Genomic DNA, 21,421 nt, shown 5'->3' with positions numbered 1-21,421 from the left:
ACCTATGCTCATGCATGTGTCTGGTACTGACAACTACATGCAAGTGCAATACTGTACATGAGGGATGAGATTTCATGGCATAATAGTTTAATTTAAACTCTAATTAATTTGAATTCATGTATAATTATAAGTCAACTGAAAACAAAATTAAATGAAAGTAATCTAAAACTGAACTAAAGAACCCATGGCCTGGTGGGGATTGAATCAGGATTTTTAGAAAGGGACAAACATAAAGGAAAAGTGCTGACAGGCAAAGTGAGAAAATGCATGTAAAATAGCACATAACAGCAGTATGTTCTCTATGACCACAGTCATAGAGCACAAACGGCACCCCTTTATAACCTCTGATCATTATCATTATACTGGTGCTTTCTTTACATGAAACATGCTTACAATGTATGGTCCTAATTGCATGAGCTCTTAAAAATGAGAAGATTATCTAAGATACTTGACTTGACCCACTCAAGTCAGCATAAGAGAAAGCAATCTGCAAGACACAAGTGTTCATCAATTTATTCGTTGCGAGTAGTGGAGGCTGACAAGCAGATGGTTTATCAATTCCAGTAGAGTGGGCTGATCAATAGACACCAGACATGAGGACTGAAACTGGAACGTTATGTTTCAGCCTGATCAGTTGAGGCACCAGATGAACCAAATGTGTTGTTCAAAAGCTTGCCAAGCATCAGAGGTTAAGATCAAATTAACCTGCCTGCCACGTAGCAGTGCAGCTTCTGGGAATACATTAAGAGAGTTCTGGCTCCTTAATCATATGTGCAGACATTATTAAGACAAACCAAACCCACTGTAGCCAGTGAGCCAGATTTGACTTTTTAAAACCACTGATGTATGATTCTTGTGTGAAAAAAAAAGTGTTTACAGGGGAGGTGACTGTATTCTGAAAGTGATGTTTTAATAAACAAACTTACTTTGACTTCTTCTTGTAGTTTTCCAAATCGAACTGTGCCACTGAGAATCCTGCTGATGAATCTCTGCTTTTCCTGCTGAAGAGATGATGCCTAGGGAGGCAGACAGGGAAGATGGCGGGTTACTGAGCTAAAAAAGGAACACAGAGGGAGGGTTAAACACACAATTGGATAAAGGAAGTGAGGGATTATGGGAGAATTGGATAAAGGAAATGAATGAAAGACGTCAAACTGTTGCCAATTTACAGAAATCCTGTGCAGCCAAATGGGTGAGGCACAAAAGCTGTCTAACTTCAGGACAGTATAACCAATCTGCAGACTTGTACTAGGTTGGATAAGGATGGATAAGAAAATACTCACTCATTATTACCTACTAAGTAACTGTGTGAATCAAGATTTCATAAAAAGTCAAAGTCAGCTAAGGCTCCCCCATGCCAGTCATTCTCAGATTATTGGTCATGACTCTTTAGAACTCCAAAAACACAAAAAGTAACCGTGAGTCTTCTTTAACTCTGCAATAATCATAGTGCTTTATAGGCAACTATGTATAAATTTAAAAAAAAATAAAATGTTTTCAGCATTTAAAACATTTCTACTGCTTACATAACATACATAATCACAATGCTTAAAAAAAACCCAGATAATATATACCCAGTTATATAATGCCAGAGGTGGAAAATCAGACAGTTCGGTTCCTGTACGCCTTACACACTTTTTGGTCTGATTTATACAATTGCTTTGACTGAAAAAACCTTTACGTTATCTTCTCTGTGCGTGTACCTTGTCTGAATAATGAAAGTATACAACAGAGATATACACAGAGATATGCATACATGTGAGGATCATTTGTGAGGATCATTTTAACAATAGAAGACTGGAAAACTGCTGCCTGTCTGTGGGGTCACAATTTTGGGTAAAAAAATATGGAAACATGGATCCATCCTGTCTTGTATCAAAAACAAGGTGCCAGTGGTGGAGGTGCTATAATGGTATGGGGGATATTTTCTTGACACACTTTGGGTTCCTCAGTACATCACTGGGCATAATTTAAATTCCGCACCCTGCACAAGTATTGTCGCTGACCATGTTCATCATCTCTCATCACCACACTGTACCCAGCTTCTCATGGCTGCTTCTAGCAAAATAATGCATCATGTCACAAAGTTCCAATAATCTCAAACTGTTTTTTTAACATGACACTGAATCAAATGCACACTTTTGTCACCTATCCTCAGGGGCACCTCCTCCAAAAAAATTTCTTAGGGGTGGCTATATGGGAGCCACTAAAAATACTGGGCTGGCACTCCAAAAACAGAATTTCCAGTTTTATTACACTGTTATCAAATACTACTTGAAAAATATGGCAAAAAAGAGAGAAAGAATAGTATTATATGGCTAGTTAATTTTCTGCTATTAAATTATTAAATTTGCTATCTCTGAAAACAGGTGCATGTGAAAACCAAATAAGATTTTGGAATCATTAATAATTCAGTTTTAATTGATCAGTTGACTGATTATCTGGAAGTCCTAACCATCAATTTAATGATTCTCAGCAGAGCTGAGGAGAAGGAGCTTAAGATTCTTTCTCCTAGAATGGAGTTAATTTTAAGAGCAAACTTGTTCAGGAAATACAAATAAGCATTAGATAATGTCAGTGAATGTGAGTGTGAGTGGTTGCCTGTCTATGTTGGCCCTGAGATGTACCAGTAATCTATCCAGGGACTGGTCCCAGGTTTTCTGCAACCTTATGACATTATTACCAACAAATTTTGAGGGGTAGCCAGTCTGATTTGCATCTGCCAGCAGTTTTTGGGTGCCTATTAGTTTTTCTGTGACTATTTTTAAAATCCAAAATCCTACCTGCCTCCAGACCTGTTGCAACCCTTATGAAATACCTTTACACCTTAACTACTGAATTTTGTTGTCATTTCGGATCAATTGTCTGTAAACAGCAACCAAAGCTGGCATTACTACAAACAGCTTAATTAGTAAGTGAATGAATTGATACTTAATATTCAGTATATTTAGACCTTTTTTTTTTATCAAAGGAAAGTTTCAAGACCCTCATGTTTGTGCATCTATTCAGTGTCACATGTGGTACAAAATCTTTTTACAGTAGCATCAGTAGTACCATGTGTAATAGTTGGTCTCTCTCCTGGGAAATGTGTTCTGCCACAGAAATGACAGCTCCCAGGTAGTGCCGTGTCTTTTCCTCCTTTAACACACACTCTTCCTTTTGTTGCTTCAACATACTCATTCTTCTTTCAGCCTTCCTAATTGATGGAAAGATAGGCGAGTGAGGAAGGGAATTGATTAAAGAGTATTAAAAGAGGACCAAAAACACAGAAAAGAGAGAAAGAGAAAGTATGGGGGCACGAGAATGGAGTGCGAAAGGGAGGTTTGGTGAAAACATGGTAAAGAAAAATAAGCAGGGGTTAAGAAAAGGGAAAGCAGCAGATAGAAGGGTTAAATAAGAAGAAGGACAATAGGTTAGCTGGATGATACTTGAGATCATGCCATCTGCACAAGGTGGGGGGAAATGTTGGTTATTAAACACCTTTTGACAGACTTCACACTTCATATTGAAAGAGTTCACATTAATCTCAGCACAAATCTACTGGGAAACGAAGGCTCCAGACCAGAACATATTTAAGTACAGCTGCAATCCCTTGCAATCCCTACAGTTAATTAATTATAATTATACTAGGTGTCAAAACATTAGACAAACAGGACAAAAGAATGAATCACCAGCTACAATGTTGGACAGAAATCTAGAAAAGAAAAAAATAAATTAATAATAATTAAATTAATAAAGTGATTATATGAAAATAGAAAGTTCTCCTGTCTCCCATCAGACGAGCTTGTTGGCACTGATCCTCACATAGGATATGAACCACATTTTCCCACATGAAAGTCATGTGCATAACACTTACTAAGTGGACTTCTTCCATATTACTTTATATAGGTTGGATTTTTTTATTTAAAAAAACCTTAACACAGAGCTCAGTGGATGTGCAGGAGTCTAGCACATTATCAGACTGCTTCAATTTCAAGTTATCATGAGTGTTTGTTTTTTTAAAAGCAAGCTGTCCCAATTATAAACAATAAATAGTTTACACTGATTTTACTCTTGTTAAACATCCATGTACCAGTTTTTATGGCAGTTTGTTTCTCAACATATCCAGATGCTGCATATTCTTTGCACAAAAGTATTTTAATATATTGAAAATGGAATTGGTTCCACATGCTGTTATAGTAATCATAACATTCTTTTGTTTTAATGGCTCAAGCAATGCTGAAAACCTTCCAAGAACTGTGTCTCACTGCTGTATACCAGGTTTCATGTATGTGATAACAGCAAACAAAGAACACTAAATATTTACTACCTGTTGGATTGCCTGGAGAGCTCCAGCTCAGCCTCCATTGCCCTTGTTTTTGCAGTTAGCTGGGCTTTGTCCAGAGCTAGAATCCTGTTCTCCTCCTGGAGGTTAGATACTCTCAGAAGCAGTTTGTCAATTTCACCCTTACTTCTGCTCTCATGCTGCTCCAGTTGTCTGAGAGTGAAGAGAAGAGTTCATAGAATTATGTCACAGCACGTGTCACAATCTGCAATTAAAACTCCAAAATATAGCCTACTGATATTTGTTTTAAATGTAATAGTCCTGTTATTTCATGCTTATGCAATTTATTTTTGATTCATTTGTGTAAACATGAGTTGTATTTTAAATCCCAGGGGCTATGACAATACCTGACCACGTACATTTATTCATTAAATCCCATTTGACTTTTCTGTTGCACTTAAAACTGCAGTGCTTCAGGTGCTACTCTTGTTGTAGTTCTTGTTTTGTCTACTTATCTGTGCTACAAATCAACTGAAATAATAATAAACAAAGCTTTCTCAACACCCTTACCCAACATAGAGCAAGAATGGTCAATGCTTGTGAAGATAAATTGTTCAGTCTACAGTTTCTTGTTTTCTCTTTGAAATAACAGAGCAGCTTTAATACTTAAGTATTCAGTTTTGTTTAATAACGTGAGATTAGAAGGGTACCTTCTCAGTTTTCCAGCAATGCTGCAGTGTTCGTCCCAGGTGACTGCATCCTTTAGGCGGGCCTGCAGAACTTGAAGCTCCTTCTTATTTTTCTGCACCTCCCTCCTGCTTTCTTCCAGGTCCCCTTCCAAACGCTGGTTTTCCACTTCTAATAACATCAGTTTCTTAGACACTTTTGCCACTAAAGAAACAAGAAAGAGATAAGAAAAAAAGAGAGTATTAAACAGAAGAAAATGAATAAAAAGGAAAATAAAAAAACGAAATAGGGAAGCGAGCCCAGTAAATGTACATTAGGCTAAATGCCTTTAGTGCTCAAAATGTATTTTCATGTTTTCTTGTATGTATTCTCCTTGTATGTCACTTGAGTCTTTTTGAGTAATCTTTTCTGAATTTAACATGTTTACAAAAAAGGCCGTGAAATTGCGAGTGTGTACGTTTTTAAGTTGCATATTCTTGAGGTGGGGCTCACCCGAAATGGAAAATGAAGATCTGTTAACGTTGTGAAAGACTTTTAAAAAGTGATCTTTCCCTATGTTTAACAATGGGTCTTTGTGTTTCTTTGTTGGCTAGATCACGGGGCCAACAGAAAGGAAAGTATGTATTATGAAACCAAAAATAATATGGAAAAAACCTTAGGTATCACCCAGTAGGTGAAAACAACTCAAAATGAAGTTTAATGGTATCCTATTTATAAAAATGCGTTGAGCATCAACACGTATGACTACTACTCAATAAATCACATCCATATTAGACTGAGACACATGACGAGATGTATATTCTTAGGGCGGGGCTCATTCTGGCAACGATTTGTTACATTGTTAATGTTGTGAAAGGCTCTTTTAAACAAGCTGTTGCTTTTTTTAAGCTTTTCCTATGTCTAACAATGCATCTTTGTGTTAGCTAGGTCAAAGAGCCAACAAAAATGAAAGTTTGCATTATATACCTGAATCCAAAAAGAAACATCTACTGCGTTAACGTTCGAATCTACGACCTTCAAAGGGACACGGCCAACACCAAAAGTAGACATTTAGACTTTTTCTGCGTATTCTGTGTTATATTCTGTATTTCCTCATTTATCCCTATCAAAAAAGACCTAAAAACATTTTTTTAAACAAAAAAAACAGACGTAATTCTGAAATGCATGCATCATTTTAAAGATTTTAGTGTAAATGCTTGTGGAAGAATTTATTTCATCTTTTTAATTTTTTTTTAGGTCTTTCAGTGTTTCAGAAAATACCTTCAGTGTTATGTCTGCTGTGAGTGGCCTTGGCCTCAGCATGCTGCTCCTCGAGTTGATTGATGAGATCCTGGTTCTCCTGCAAAACCAGAACGGCCTGTTGTTGAATTTGATAACTGCAGAAAGAAAGAAAGCAGGAGAGTGAGATATTATCAATGCTAAATCAGCACATCACAAAACTTGCTAATTTAACAAACAGACACAAAAATACTATAAATAGCTTTGCTACATGCTACATTAGCCTTTACAGAGATTAAGCTATCTTTCCAAGAAACAAATCTTACATAAATTCTGTAATCCTTGTAAGATAACATATACTTTTCTACTCCTGCAAGTTAGTCTTTCTAAGAAGAAACATATTAACAACTTGATGAGTCTACTGAATACAAATAAATGAGTTAATATGATTGCCTACAAGTGTTGGCCTTTGAATGAATTGGACATCTAGTATCATGAAGTATTTATACTTTTCACAAGAGCACTTGAAATAAAGACTAAGTCTATACGTATACAAATGTACTGAGCATCAACATGTATTCCTAGTACTTAAGTAATCCCTTATATATTAGATTGAGATACATGAAGAGGTTAACAACTCTAAAATCCCTGATAGTTTACATAAAGGCAGTGCAATTATCTAACTTCTCAGAGTTAGTTTCAGTCAGTGTCAGCAGCATTCTATGCTAGAATGATTACGAAAGACAGAATACCAGCAGCAGGGGTGTACCAAAGGAAACAAAGGTTTAGCTTCTTTCATTTTCTTAATTGCATCTATCATCTAGCAATGGATAAAGAAAAAAGACATTTAATTTTCATTACAAGATCAGATGAATGAATGATGACGGCAAATCAAGTTCATACAGTGTTGAAATAACCCACATACACAAAGCCGTGCATTTTTTCTTACCAGTCTTTCTGATTGACCGCTCCGGTCTTGGTAATTTCATCATGGAGTTTCTCATTTTCTTTAATGACTTCCTCTAATTGAAAATGCAACTTTTTCATGTTTTCCTGTAGCAGACAAATACACAAAAACTAATGATTTCAAGGCCATAAAGAAAAACACAAAATAAATGCATCTTCTGCTCTACTACCACCTCTAAGCCAAGGCTTAAAGGTCCCCCTGGGGAGATACCATCCTTCACTGAGACTGCCTGAGCACACCAGCTGTCCTGTTAGTGTTATACCCACTAAGTCTGGTCTCACCTCCCCCTGTGAAACTGTTCCAAGTCCTTTTATGCTGGAACTGGATCGCCTCAGGACACAGAAACCTGCTCAATCGCAACCTTTTGCAGCATATTAAACAGAATGTTTTTACTTTTTACTTGTTTATTAATTCCAAAGGAAGGATGTATTATATAGCTACCTTTAAAAGACCCAAATATTTATTAAAAAGACAATAATTACCACTAGAACAAAATATGATTTTATTTTGACTTCTGTTGTTTGCATGACTAAATGTTTACCTCATCTAATAAGATCCTGGGAGCACCTTGACTAATGCATTCTATCTACTGAGTGTACTGCAGGTTTTCAACCCATGAACCACATAAATACAAGTTGGCACATCAAATAGTACTTAACAACCCCCACCTCTGAAATAACCTCACCAATTCTCCAAAAAGAAAATATGAAAGATGATTCATTAAAACTCACACAAATTTCACCACTTTACCTCAGTGGTTTGCAGAATGGCATCTTTCTCATTCATTCTGTCTTCATAAGCCAGCAGTAGAGGAGATAAATACTTCATGTCGACCTACATAAAAGGGACAAAGAGAAATAGTTTAAACTAGACATAACATGAGTGCCATGAATCTTTTGCCTTGCTAGAGATTACGCCACACAGGAAAAGTTTGTTTTCAATCAGACAGTGACAGTAATAATACCTGGTGCAAATGGGCTTTATGATCTTGTTAGGGTGGACAGATACTGGACAATGTGGCATTCAGATATACTCATTTAAAAGAAAATGCCCAGTCTCTTACCTGCAAATTTTAGTGAGCTTTGGTTGTGATTAACCGTGCTACCAGACCAACTGTCAGCAGACTGAAAATCTGCAATTTCACATTTTTCTTCAATTTCATGGGATACTGAAAAAATCAACCATAGTAATCGATTGACCAGTCAATTTATTTTACGAAATGACTTGCCTATTAGATTAGCCAGCGACACTATATGTATTGATTAGTGACATCAGATTATTAACTTCCTAAAAGGTCAGCCTACAGTCAAGCCAGAAATGTACTGTAGTGTTATATATTTATACTTACCAGCCATGGAGGAGGAGACCCCGTGTTTGGTAAGCCACTGACTTTGGAGTGCTAGATGAGTAAGGAGTGACATAGAAAGAAAGAAAATGAAGTTGGGCTTTTATCCCATCACTACAGTTTAGTCCTTTACATGGATAAGTTGAATATATCAAAATGGGCCAATAGAGTGTTGGAATCTAGTGTAGCATCAATAACTACACAAGAGTAGTTACTCTGACTAAGAGCTAAGCTGCTCCAATAGAGGAATGGAACACCATTCTTCCAAAGATGTCCCTTTATTTGGTGTTTTAAAGATGGACCTGTTTCCATGACACTCTAAAATTTAATTTAGGTGTTCATTTGGCTCATACACATCAAATCATTGAGTGTTACCTCATGCCCTTTGAATGGTGGCAATGTCTTGCTGGAAGAACACTCATCAGTTAGGACATGTTATAGGATAAAGATAATCAATCAGAGCAACTTTGTATTGATCTGTACTGATCCTATGAACTTCTAACTTACCAGCAAAATGCCTCCTACAGCAAAAAAGAGGAGACCCACTCAAGGTTTGCTATAGATAATTTAATATGGAAGCAGATCCTTTTAACTGAACCAATTAAACTGATTATGACTCATCCAATCTCTTATAACTGTGTTACTTCACTGTAAAATGCATTTTCCTTTATCTCTTTCTTTCCAGCCACACTTCACTTGTTAGTAATGAGCCTTTGCAGAGACATGCAGCCACAGAGGCAGTGATGAGAGCAGGAGATCCCCTGGTGTGAAAACACAGCATGAGGTAGTCATGATTAAAACCAAAGGCTGGCTTTCTCCTGCAGCGCTAAACCTACAATAATCTGGACAGACTGTACCAGAGAGACCGCCACAGACAGTAACAAAAAACTCTTTTGGTTCAACAAATCAGAGGGAAGGACTGACAAAAATAAAACCTTACTTCACTCAGCAGGGTTTTGGATCAAAGGTGGATGTGTATCTTAAAAGCTCAGTTATGAAGCTTTGAAAATAAGGAGATGTACTGCCATTAGATTTTCTACAGAATCTAAGAAAATAAGTCTAAGAGTAAATGAAGATAATACAGGAGAACACTGTTAGAGTGAATTGTTAATGTTGTCATTTTTATGCTTACCATCTCTACATTGTTTTAACTCTGTTAAGAAAGGAATTCTTTTATCCCCCTCCCCAACCTCTCGAGGTTCTGGGGGGGATGTAGTGTTTTTTTGCAGATACATCCTATCTGGAAGATCTGTTTCTTGTGATGTTGCTTCCTGCTTTTATGACCCTTTTGGTCAGCAGGAGGCCACACACACACACACATTCTCACATGCATACAGATGTTTACACATACACACGCATAGTGCCTTGTCGTTGTAACCATTTGGGGGTTTTACGTGGGTGGTGCTTTTGCTGTGATGTGTATTATATGAACTGTTTTCCCAATAAAAGGGGTCATTTTGTGGCAGATAACAATGAGGCCTCCCTTGAAAGTAAATCGATCGATCGCTGACTGTCTTGTTTTCTTCATGATGAATAAGTCTCTAAACCAGCGGGGCTTGTGGAAACACAGACCCAACAAACACATATACCTGATTTAAGTTAAATTTGGTAAGGTAGGAGTGAGACAGACTGAATTTTTTTCTCTGTACAACTCCCTAATAGGAACAGCTGTTCGTAACTGAGCTGATTGGTAATATTCACAATACAATTTCTCAAATTTCTTTCAAGCAAACCCTGAGGTTGCATTGCATCTTATTCATGAAAAGTTTAAACTGACCCATATATATTTTTTTTTTAGAAATACCTATAGTTCATTAATTCTCAATTAGCCCCTTATCCTTCACTGAAGTAGTCTCTTGTCATATTCATGTCTTGAGCTTGTTATACCTCTTCTTTGGACAGTGGTCTGAACCGCGCCTGGTAGTGGCTCAGCTCCACATTCAGACGGTGAACTGTCAGTTTGAGGGCATCGTTTTCATCAACCAGCTCCTGAGCATGTTGCCTCAAATTCTGCAGCTCTGCTTGGCTGCCTGCAAACAAAGCATATCAGGTTACAAATAATTTTCCAGATTAATAAGTAGTTTTAAGCCAGTTTCCACATGCCAAAGCATTGAATTAAAGCAAAAAATGTGAAATGTGAGGGCTTGTGATTTTTACAAAATCAGGACAATAATTAGTATCTTTCAGGAGTGTGCAACTATGCAACACTACAATGCAACACAGCCCATTCAGGTCATTCCTCAACATGGGTTTTGACTCTACAGTACATGTGGTCTGCCTAAAGATCAGCAAAGTGCTTTCATGTTTCTTTTCATTACTCCCTCTTCTTCTCTTCATGCTGAGGACATGCTGTGGAGTCCAACGATCAGTGCCATTTCTACCCTTAGCACTATCTCCAGCTCCCTCTTTTGACACTTGTAAATTCCTCCATCCGCTGTAACTCTCTGCTTACTTTTCCTTTCTGCCTCATTTGCATCTGTTTTACTTCCACTGTTACTTCTATATACTTTCCCTACTTCCCTTCATTCAATTTCTCCACATTGTTCCTCTGTACAGTATCTCTCCAGCGGTTCCTCTACTCTACCTGCAGAGGACCTCTGGTTTGAGAAGGCTTTGCTGTCACTAATCTCCCGTTCCAGGCGCTGCAGTCTCTCCTCTAGTAGCTTTTCTTTGTCTACCATCCTTGTGTTCTTTTCCCGACGGTCCCTCACTACCTTCTTCCGCAGTTCACTGTATGTATTGCTGGGTTCTGGAGGAAGCTCACGGAGGTCTTTGGGGCTTTTGGCTTGGCTTGCTTGCCTGGGGTGACCAGCAGTGAAAATGGTCGGTGTTGCTGAAACAGGCAACAAAAATACTTTTCAAAAATAGAATAAAATGTATAAATGAACAGAAAGTATGTACTGTATTGAAAATACAAATTTAGTGCTGCTTTTTGTTACAGCAGAGATAGAAAACATGGACACAAACAGAAAAAAATCCTAAAACTGTAACATAACTATATGAGTTATGTTACTATCATTTATCTAGTAACATATCTAGGCATCTAGGCAGCAGGCAGCCTGCTATAACCATTTCAAAATACATTTCTCATTTGAGGTGGGAACTCTTGTTACATGAATAAAAAAAACAACAAAACAGCAATGTCATGGAGAGAATGATGTAGAGAAGAAATAGTACTTTTACATGGCATGTTGCATTTCACATCGAGTTCTGCTAAAGCCATTTATCAGAACACAATGTGCACTGATGACCACAAATATCATTATAGAACATTATCTACAATACTATGTTAAATATACATACATAAAATGCATGCAACTTAAAATATTTCATTGTTAACATGTTTATTTCACCTGACCAATTGAATGGTTTGTTTTTACTCTGATATTTTTTTTACAGTTAATATTAACATTAACATGTTAACTTACAGATATTGGAATGCCTTCACCCTTTATTGGGTAGATTACAGGACATGAAGAGAAAGGCAAACAGTGGGGTGACCCTTTAATGCTTAATATACATACATTTATTAATTTTTAAATTAAAAATCTATATGTAAAAATGCCAAGCAGACACACACAGGCTACTTTAGTATTTACACCTACTTGGAACATCATCTTTCCAATTTTCAAGAGTCTTCCTCACAGACATTTTCTTCTCTTTGGGTTCTGGGGATTGGCCACTGGTCTCCTCAGTGAAATCTGTGTGATGTGAACAAATTCATTGAATGAATTCAAAACCGAGAGGAGCGCTGATTTCTAAGGGTTTTATTATAGTAAAATCCCTTTTTACCACAATCAGCTAATGGTTATGTAAAAATGTAATTTCTGCAAAGCCTGAAAGTGTTACCTTGCGAATCAGACAGATATTATGTCTGCACTTTAGTTATTAAGGTAGGAGCATTTTAGGAACAGACAGAACAGTTTAATTTACCACCACCAAAAGCCTGAGGGTAGCACTGCTAATAACAATTCTAACGAGGCTTTCCATTTAGCTCTAATGATATGAGGTTACCTTATGGCTGTTATGAAACTAAATGTCAGTTGAATAAGAGCTGTACTTTTCTAACATAGAGTCAAGAGTGTGGTGTACCGGTAATTTGGCTATGTGATGGAGAAGATTTTAATATCAGGTTGCATGGCTTTAATTGTTTTACTAGTGCTTTTCATAGAAAAGACTCCAAAAGCCAATAGTCTTGAATTTCTATTACACGTTGTTTTGGAAGAGCACCAACAATACACAAAAGCAATAACAGAACTTTATGTTTAGTTACATGTTGTTGGAGAGATTTTCAGATTTGCTGTTCATAATTAGAGTCATTCCAATTACTCGATAGACCTATTACTGTCAATGTTACCACCTGTCTTTCACATCAGTGATCACAACCAGCTGTTTTATATCAGCTAAAATGTTTGAAATTTGTGGGCATGTGCGTTTGCTATTTGCTACCTATATACAAAAATCTGTTTATAAAAATACACACAGTTTTATTTTCAAGCATTTATGTGTTGGATGTGTGAAAATGTACTAGAAGAAAGCTAACTGGAAATCAGTGCTGATTTCTGATCTTTTTCAGTGGGCTCTACAATATACAGGCCATATTTTAAATACATAGGTCAATTTTTACCACAGATCAATTCTTTCATGAGCATTGTCCTTCGTATTATCATTATCATTATTACTACTACTACGATGTTCTTCTCCTTATGAAATATGTTAACCCATCTGTCATTATTGTAAAATCAGTACCTGGTGAAGACTCTCTTCTGCCAGAAGTCTGAGTTGGCAGGGGTGTAGAGGACTTGAAGACAGACTGTCAAAATAAATAAAGAGGGAGTCAGTATAGTAAGTCTTTTCAAACAAATATATAAATCCCTGCAGCCTGGAGGAGTTTATTTATGGTCTTTGCCAAAACGTATCCGATAATATCTTATCAGTGTATTTATTAAATTGTACCGTTTGAAAGAGCCTACAAAACAACATGAATGAATTACATTTGTCAGTTCAGTGTAGAGAAGACATATAGCTGAAACAGAATTATGAGGAAAAATTGGAAGACAATTTATTTTTAACACCTCAACCATGATAAAAATTCAATAAATTCCACAATTGTTGATGGAAAAAAATATACTGCATTTCTATATTTAGAAACAAGCACAATGTCCTCACAGTGACCTTTACTCTCACCCTGAGTCATAAAAAAAGCAGAAAGTGAAGACCATCCTGTAGATTTATGTGGGTTCGGGCTGATGTTTTTTTGGACCTAGAGGTGGTACACCATTGTGTAAAACTACTATATCATATGAGTCACCATACTAGGTCTGTTGGCCTTAGATTATGACACAATAGATCCATGATGTCCTATATCACTTTGACTTGTGGCTGTCATAACTGAGAGATTCAGACACTGCCATAGCCTGGAAAGATAGTTGACAGGGAGAGACCATTGGGACCTTTACAGGTTAGCTATCCAAGTAGAAGAACAACAACATAATATAACATTTTCTCAGGGATCTATAAAAGGAGACATTTGGCATAGTGCCACGGACCGAATTAAGAAGAGAACTCACAAGGCAATTTTACAGATAAACTGTACACCACAGAATAGAATTAACTGTGTGCAGATAAACCAAGACTGTGAAAAACTTCCCATTACTAATGTACTGTGATCAGTGACTACCATAAATCACAATAACAGCTTTTTAAGGCAATTTTCAGGCAATTTGCAGAAGTGCAAGAACTCACCACCTGGATTGTAAGAGCACCACAGACAAACACGGTAACATTTTGTAGTGGAGAAAAAAGGGGGGATTCAGGATTTAACCATGTAGATACATAAATTAAATGCCAAATGTACAACAGAGAAAACTGTTTGATAGAAGGAAACAAAAACAAAAAAACCACCAACATTTACTAAGAAAAACTGAAAGGATATCTGCAGATGCTATAAGCCAAGTCCGTATATATGGCTACTGAGCTGAATCACAGCTGATAGTTTTAGTGACAACCATAGCACAGCATTAAAAAGAAACAAAGTATCGATTCTGAGTACAACTGTGCCTCCTACTGGATCAGACTGGGATTACAATACCAAAATACCACAGACTCAAGGAAAACCTATTTAGGAGTAGTAACACTCATTAAATACATGCCAACACTCCAACCTCCCATTAAATAAACCTCATGGGCTGACCCTTTAGATGCACAAAATAATAAGTAATTACCAGTCAACTGTTACATGGTGACCAGCCAAGACTGAAAATTGCTGTCATAATTGGCATCATGTTGGAGATTTATAAATGTCTCAGTGAGAATGACTGTAGTGATCCTGAAGGTGAACTAAATGGAGTTTAAAGTGAGGTTTTGGATACATTTTGAAGATTGTTTAAATGTGTTTTGACAACACTTAATGTTGAAATATTTAAACATTTCCAAATTACAGAGCTGGGAAAATTGGGCAAAATTTGCATGTAAAAAATAAATAAATAAATAAATAAATCCAATCTAAGAACTCTTATTCAGCTGTTACAGATTAAGACAGACGTCAGATAACTGATGAATAAATATATCGAAATAATTATTGTAATATATGTAGAGATATCGGCTGGATTTTAGTTTGATCATCTTTAGAAAAATATGAATGAGTAATCAACAAAATAACCAAAATAATAAATAAAAATAAAGCTTACTTATTTCTTTCATCACTCACCATTTAAAGATAAATGTCATATTTTGCATTGGCACACATATTCATAACTACTCTGCGTTAAAATGGAGGCTCTGCTCTATTTAACCTGTTGCCATAGTGAATCATGACATCTGATGATGGCTTTTTTTTTTATTACACAGACATATTTAGCTCTGCAAATATTCTCAGCGGTGGCTGAACTTATTCTGATTAGATGCTCTGGAACCGAGAAGTTTCCCATTTTAGGATGAATCAAGATTAAAGTTATTCTGAGAGTTCTTGTCTTCTGGAAGAGACACCTGGAACTGCCTCACCTAAATGTAACACATGCCACTATTAGGGTTACACCTAATAAATACACAGCCACCCATTTAGCCTCTAGTCTTATAACCACTAATCACCTCTTACAGGTATTTTATGCGATCTGTATTAGAAGCATGGAACAATCTACTGAGAAACCTTCATGCACATAATACAAGCTCTTTCTGCAGCTCCTCACCTTAGTTTTTAGTGGCAGAGCATAGACAGATTCGGTGAGTGAAGAATTCTGCCTTCGGTCCAGAGTGTGGTAGACATGTTCCTCCCCATCCTCTTCATCCACCACTTCCTGTTCCTTGTCTTCCAACTCCCCCTCTGACTGGTCAGGAGAGGACAGACGTGGCCGGCTAACCAAATCTTCTGACCATCTGTCTCTGAGGAAGTTAAGCATGTAAGATAACAGCAGAAGACAATTAGATGTATCTTAGTAGAGGCACAAACTAATACAGCCACTTTTATGAACAGTTTTTTTCTCTTAAAACTCCTGCCAGAGAAAATGAATTTTATTTTTCTGACACACTGGTGATGACACAAATCTTGACATAATACTGTTGCCTTTCCCATATGATGGCTACCTTGTGTAAAGTGCTGTGCTGATGTTTGGCTCAGATGTGAAGGATTCTGATTGACCACTCTCGGATAAAGACATCAGCCGGGCAGGAGGTATGGCCCATGTCTGTCCAGTGAGTGAGGATGATAAAATGGCTGCTGCTAAAGCTGACCTGTAGATAGAAACACATACTTTATGAGACACTATGTGTAACAGAAAAGTAAATGAAATGCATGGAAAGCATCGCATGAAAATTTGAAGTCACTCTACAATTTTTGACTTTATTTATAGAGTTTGGATGATGACAATTATCAATAAATGCATCATTTATGACAACAACAACGGCACAAGCAGAGCAGATCATTAACCAAAGCCAGTGCTCTAGTTTTCAATTTAATTAAAATGACTTGGACCTGCACTAAAATTTAATGTTTTTTTCTTTACACATGATCTATTGCTACACAAAGTCTCATGATATTTTGCTTGTTAACGTTCTTTGTAATAACAGATAGAAAAACAAATAAAGCCCAGCTTGCGGAAGGACAGAACATAACCTCAAATACGGTGGAAATAATCAACATTTCGATAAACAGCCTCTAACAAGCTCATAGCAAACATGAAAGTGTGGATTAAATGACAGTTTAGTAGAAACATGAAACATGAAAGGCTGTTGGAGGTTATGGGCGATAAACAGAAAGTGTTAGGTACCTGGGTCTCTCAGGTGAAGGGTTTGGGCTGCGAGGGGGAGGGGTACGAGGTACGGCTGGTTTGGGAGCAATGGAGGCAGCAGGGATCAAACCATGAGCTATATGCTTCTACGCAACACAGAGAGAAGAGTTAGAGGGACATACAGACACAACGCTTCAGGAGGGTTTATATAAGATGACACCAAATTGAGGGGGGGGGACAAACAAAAACAAAACAACACAGATGTTGTGCAGGGTGAACAGCAGGGGAAGGGTAAAGGGATTTATTACAGAATCACAGTATGACCACCTGACGACCAGTGATGAGCGTAATGAAGGCACAACAGCACCAATATTTATCCTCAAATTTTACTAAGTAATGCTAGAGCAATCGCTAGTGCACAAAAAACCCTCAATTCACCATTTATACAAACTCTAGCTTAAAAAATAGGCAATACCACCAATTAAATACTCATTACCAAGAGTTAGCGGCAGTATTTTTGAAAACAAAGAACTCCTACTATTATTAATTAACCATAAGTAAAGCCTTAAAAAACACAAAAATAATAAGACAAACTACAAAAGGTTAATATCTATCATAAAAGAATGGAAACTTACAAACTCCTTGTCTTTCTCCCTCCTAAAGCTAAATCTTAACATACTGGAAATACGTTTTACAGTTGCCGTCTACTATATAGGTTAATGTTATTTAATGCTTTTGCGAAGTATTCTTTCAATAAAACAGTTTTACAATTAAATCAGAAATTATAATTCGCCGAGAAAGGAAAATGTGTAAGCTAACTAAATTCAACAAGGATGGCTGCTTGCAGTTTCCTTGTATCTAGACGCTTCACAACAAGAAGGAACCGTGCTCCAAACGTAACGCTGATTGGCTAAGTTTGAAGGCAAAAGCCAATCAGAGACTGCTTTGATCCACCTAGCAACGACTTGCTTACCAACTCGCAGCCTGGCCAACAGGGGACGATGTTGGCCCATTTAAATAACACCGTTTGTCCCCGAAAAAACTTTTCTTTTTCTTCTTTCACTGCTGGTGACTTTTAATTTGAAGAACAGGGCCCTATTTCAGGAAGCCGGTTTAGAAAACTCAGAGTGAAAAACGATACTCAGGGTTGAGTAACCCCGAACTGTCCAACTCGGAATATTCGGTTTCAGAAAGGCTGATAACAATTAGTTCAGTCAACGCGGAGTTGCTTTAACCCCAAGTTAAACGCGCACACGAGGATACATAAAGCCCTGATTAGTGGAGCACAGATTAAGCGAGTCACCATGGAGACGGAGGGAAAGAAGGCGCGGTCAATGTATTTTACAGCGCTTGAGCCACACCACTGTGCCAGCCTCTCTCTTCACATGTTGCCTCCTGTGAGATTCCTGACACCCCTCCCCCACCCATCACCTTCACTCAATACCAGGTTGAGATGCAAATGAGGAGACTTCACTCAGGCAAGTCTGCTGGACCAGACGGAGTGAGTCCCCTTGTCCTCAAGGCCTGTGCCCCCCAGCTGTGTGGAGTCTTTCATAAACTGTTTATGCTGAGTCTGAGTCTGCAGAGGGTCCCGGTGATGTGGAAGACATCATGCCTCGTCCCTGTACCAAAGACGCCTCGTCCCAGTGGCCCCCAGGATTACAGGCCCGTGGCACTGACCTCCCACATCATGAAGACCCTGGAAAGGCTCATCCTGGACCAGCTGCGACCCATAGTAAGACCACATCTGGATCCCCTTCAGTTTGCTTATCAGCCTCGTCTCGGAACAGAGGACGCCATCATCTACCTGCTCAATCGTGTCTACACCCATCTGGACCAGCCGGCGAGCACTGTGAGGGTCATGTTTTTTGACTTTTCCAGTGCTTTCAACACCATCAGGCCGACCCTCCTGGGTGATAAGTTAGCAGCGATGCAGGTGGATGCTTCTCTGGTGTCCTGGATTGTTGATTACCTGACAGGAAGACCACAATATGTACGTCTCCCACAGTGTGTGTCTGACAAGGTGATTAGCAACACAGGGGCACCACAGGGGACTGTCCTCTCCCCCTTCCTCTTCACCCTCTACACCACAGACTTCAGCCACTGCACAGAGACCTGCCATCTTCAGAAGTTTTCTGATGACTCTGCGGTGGTTGGATGCATCAGCAGGGATGATGAGACAGAGTACCGGGCTGTGGTCGACTCCTTTGTCACGTGGTGTGAGCAGAATCATCTGCAGCTCAACGTGGCAAAGACCAAGGAACTGATCGTGGACTTCAGGAAGACCAGGAAACACTTGACCCCTGTTTCAATCCAGGGGGTCAGTGTTGACATTGTGGAGGACTATAAATACCTTGGAGTACACATTGACAATAAACTGGACTGGGCTAAAAACACCACAGCACTTTACAGGAAGGGCCAGAGTCGTCTCTATTTTTTGAGGCGACTGAGGTCCTTCAACATCTGCCAGAAAATGCTGAGGATTTTCTATGAGTCTGTGGTGGCCAGTGCGATCCTCTATGCTGTTGCATGCTGGGGGAGCAGGCTGAGGGTCGCAGATGCCAACAGACTTAATAAACTGATCCGTAAGGCCAGCAATGTTGTGGGGATGGAGCTGGACTCCCTCAAGGTGGTGTCGGAGAGGCGGATGCTGTCCAAGATAAAGACAATGTTGGATAACACCTCCCACCCACTCCATGACATGTTGGTCAGTCACAGGAGCACGTTCAGTGAGAGACTGAGATTACCGAAAAGCACCACTGAATGACACAGGAAATCATTCCTGCCTGTGGCCATCTCCCTGTACAACGCATCCACTTAACACACTGTTTGCTGCTACAACTACACATGTTTCTTTTCCAAATATTTATTTATAAGTGACTTATGTATGTATGTATGTATATATATGTATATATTGTACTATTCTTAGTTAGCGTATTGTCTGTCTTGTCTTAATGTTGGTTTAAAATGGAGCACTGTAACAAAAAATAATTTCCCCCAGGGATCAATAAAGTATTCTGATTCTGATTCTGATTCTGATTGAGGCCGAAATTCTGATGGCAGCATATGCCGATAACATGCAAATTCCGCGGAAAAAAAGTAACACAGCCACAGCTGCAAAAGAAAGGGAGCATGCATGGCAAAACATAGCCGACAGAGTCAATGCGTGAGTGTTAATTTAAACATTGATCTAGGGATTTCCACCCATTTAACACGTTATTTTATTACATTTTATTTTATTTTTTATTTCATACATTTTATTTTGTGATGTGATGTGAGCGCAGGTGCAACCCAACAGGCCCCAAACGTTCCTGGCAGCAAGTAAAAATGAAATATAAAAATATAGTCCAAACAGGTAAGGTGTAATTGTATTATGAGCCATAGTGCTTGGTCTGTTTGTAAACCAATTGCAGTTAGAGGCTACATTAATTTCCCCTCTGTAAGCACTTATTGAAATTATCTGAGCACATTACAAGTACATATTTGCTTACTCTGTGTGCTCAAATGTGACCCGTTATAGCCAATAGAAAAAAAAGCGGAGGCCCGAAAAACAGGTGGAGGTCGTCCACCACCACCACTCACAGAGGCTGAGCAGTTGGCTTCCACATTTGTGATAATGTTGGCAGCATCACATATGATCTTCACAGTGCAGAGAACACAAATTAGCATCCATTACTATAATGAAATAATTTGTTAGTTTGAAATGCTACAGGGAACTATGTACCTGCACATTAATGCTGTGGAAAGACTTCCTGTTCACATAGTCTCCTTCATTTACTGAAGGAGCAATGATTGGAATGTGAGTGCCATCTATACAGCCAATCACGCCTGGGAACCGTGAGAATAAATGTAAAATTTAAGTAGTAGTTCAAATATCACCACATCATGAATTAAGTTTTGTTCATCCTGATACCTGCAATTTTGTGGCATCCCTCTTTGATGAATCTTGTGGGTCTATGACCGGGGAACACCACAAACGAGTACAGGAGACGTTTCAGTGCAACTGTAACATTCCTGACTGCCCGACAGACGGTAGCCTTGGAAACGTGCTCAGCGTCACCAATATTATACAGAAAGCTCCCGTTTGCAAAAAACCGAAGTGCAATACAAATAATATGTACAGAACTGAGAGAATGTCCGCGATGTGTCACATGAGCAATATTAGGCCTGAGGGTGTTATTCAAATAAATTATAGATTGTGCTGTAACGTTCACACAGGAAATCATCAGGAAATGATAAAATGTCCGAACGCGCTCTAATCACTCTCTCCCGGCGGAGAGCTCTGCGGAGAATTTGGGCTTCAACATCTACTGGCTCTTCAAGGAAGGAGCACGCCATGTCTGACACTTCCTACAGTCAGGTTTCCGACAAAGAGGCGGAGAAAGTCAGGGTTAGTTGAAGTAAACCTGCTAGGGGGCAGGTTAGCTTCACGGAGTGTGTCGTCATAGTAACTCACTCAGGATTAATCTAAACTCGCTTTGTGAAACCGAAAACCCAGAGTTTTCGTTAACTCAGGGTATACTTACTCAAAGTTTGCACTAAACCGGCTTCCTGAAATAGGGCCCAGGGCTTTTTTCAAGTAGGAATAAGTAAATAAAACGTCATTCTCCCACCTGTATTAGCCGCCTATCTGAAGGCCTGCTGTGTTTGTTCTGTCTAAATTCCCAAACTATTTATCTACTATATTATAACAGTGGCTACGTTTATAGGTATCC

The 21,421-nt window shown here is 38.5% G+C and overlaps 1 protein-coding gene across 5 annotated transcripts in view; it reads right to left on the bottom strand.

Annotated features, from left to right (window-relative positions):
* cep89 (centrosomal protein 89) overlaps positions 1-17,737 on the bottom strand; it is a 60,354-nt gene extending 42,617 nt beyond the window's left edge. Inside the window, exons 1-16 of one of the 5 annotated variants that reach the window (XM_024804603.2) lie at positions 17,680-17,737; positions 16,746-16,852; positions 16,063-16,209; positions 15,669-15,861; positions 13,231-13,294; positions 12,087-12,182; positions 11,066-11,314; positions 10,369-10,511; positions 8,485-8,535; positions 7,887-7,970; positions 7,119-7,222; positions 6,212-6,327; positions 4,975-5,155; positions 4,310-4,477; positions 3,055-3,196; positions 927-1,016 (exon numbers count right to left, since the gene is read on the bottom strand). In XM_024804603.2, coding sequence (XP_024660371.1) covers positions 927-1,016; positions 3,055-3,196; positions 4,310-4,477; positions 4,975-5,155; positions 6,212-6,327; positions 7,119-7,222; positions 7,887-7,970; positions 8,485-8,535; positions 10,369-10,511; positions 11,066-11,314; positions 12,087-12,182; positions 13,231-13,294; positions 15,669-15,861; positions 16,063-16,136 — 1,755 coding nt within the window. In that variant the 5' untranslated portion in view covers positions 16,137-16,209; positions 16,746-16,852; positions 17,680-17,737. Of the gene's footprint in view, positions 1-926; positions 1,054-3,054; positions 3,197-4,309; positions 4,478-4,974; positions 5,156-6,211; positions 6,328-7,118; positions 7,223-7,886; positions 7,971-8,484; positions 8,536-10,368; positions 10,512-11,065; positions 11,315-12,086; positions 12,183-13,230; positions 13,295-15,668; positions 15,862-16,062; positions 16,210-16,745; positions 16,853-17,341; positions 17,564-17,679 lie in introns of those variants that run through there. The other 4 variants (XM_076890034.1, XM_076890019.1, XM_076890086.1 and 1 more) reach the window with 4 other exon arrangements.
* Between the last annotated feature and the right edge of the window lie 3,684 nt (positions 17,738-21,421).

Source organism: Maylandia zebra, linkage group LG1 (genome assembly GCF_041146795.1).
Source record: "Maylandia zebra isolate NMK-2024a linkage group LG1, Mzebra_GT3a, whole genome shotgun sequence".
In the NCBI taxonomy this organism is placed as follows: Eukaryota; Metazoa; Chordata; class Actinopteri; order Cichliformes; family Cichlidae; genus Maylandia; species Maylandia zebra.
The sequence above is the reverse complement of the archived record's forward strand: the minus strand, read 5'-3'. Positions and strand labels throughout refer to the sequence as shown.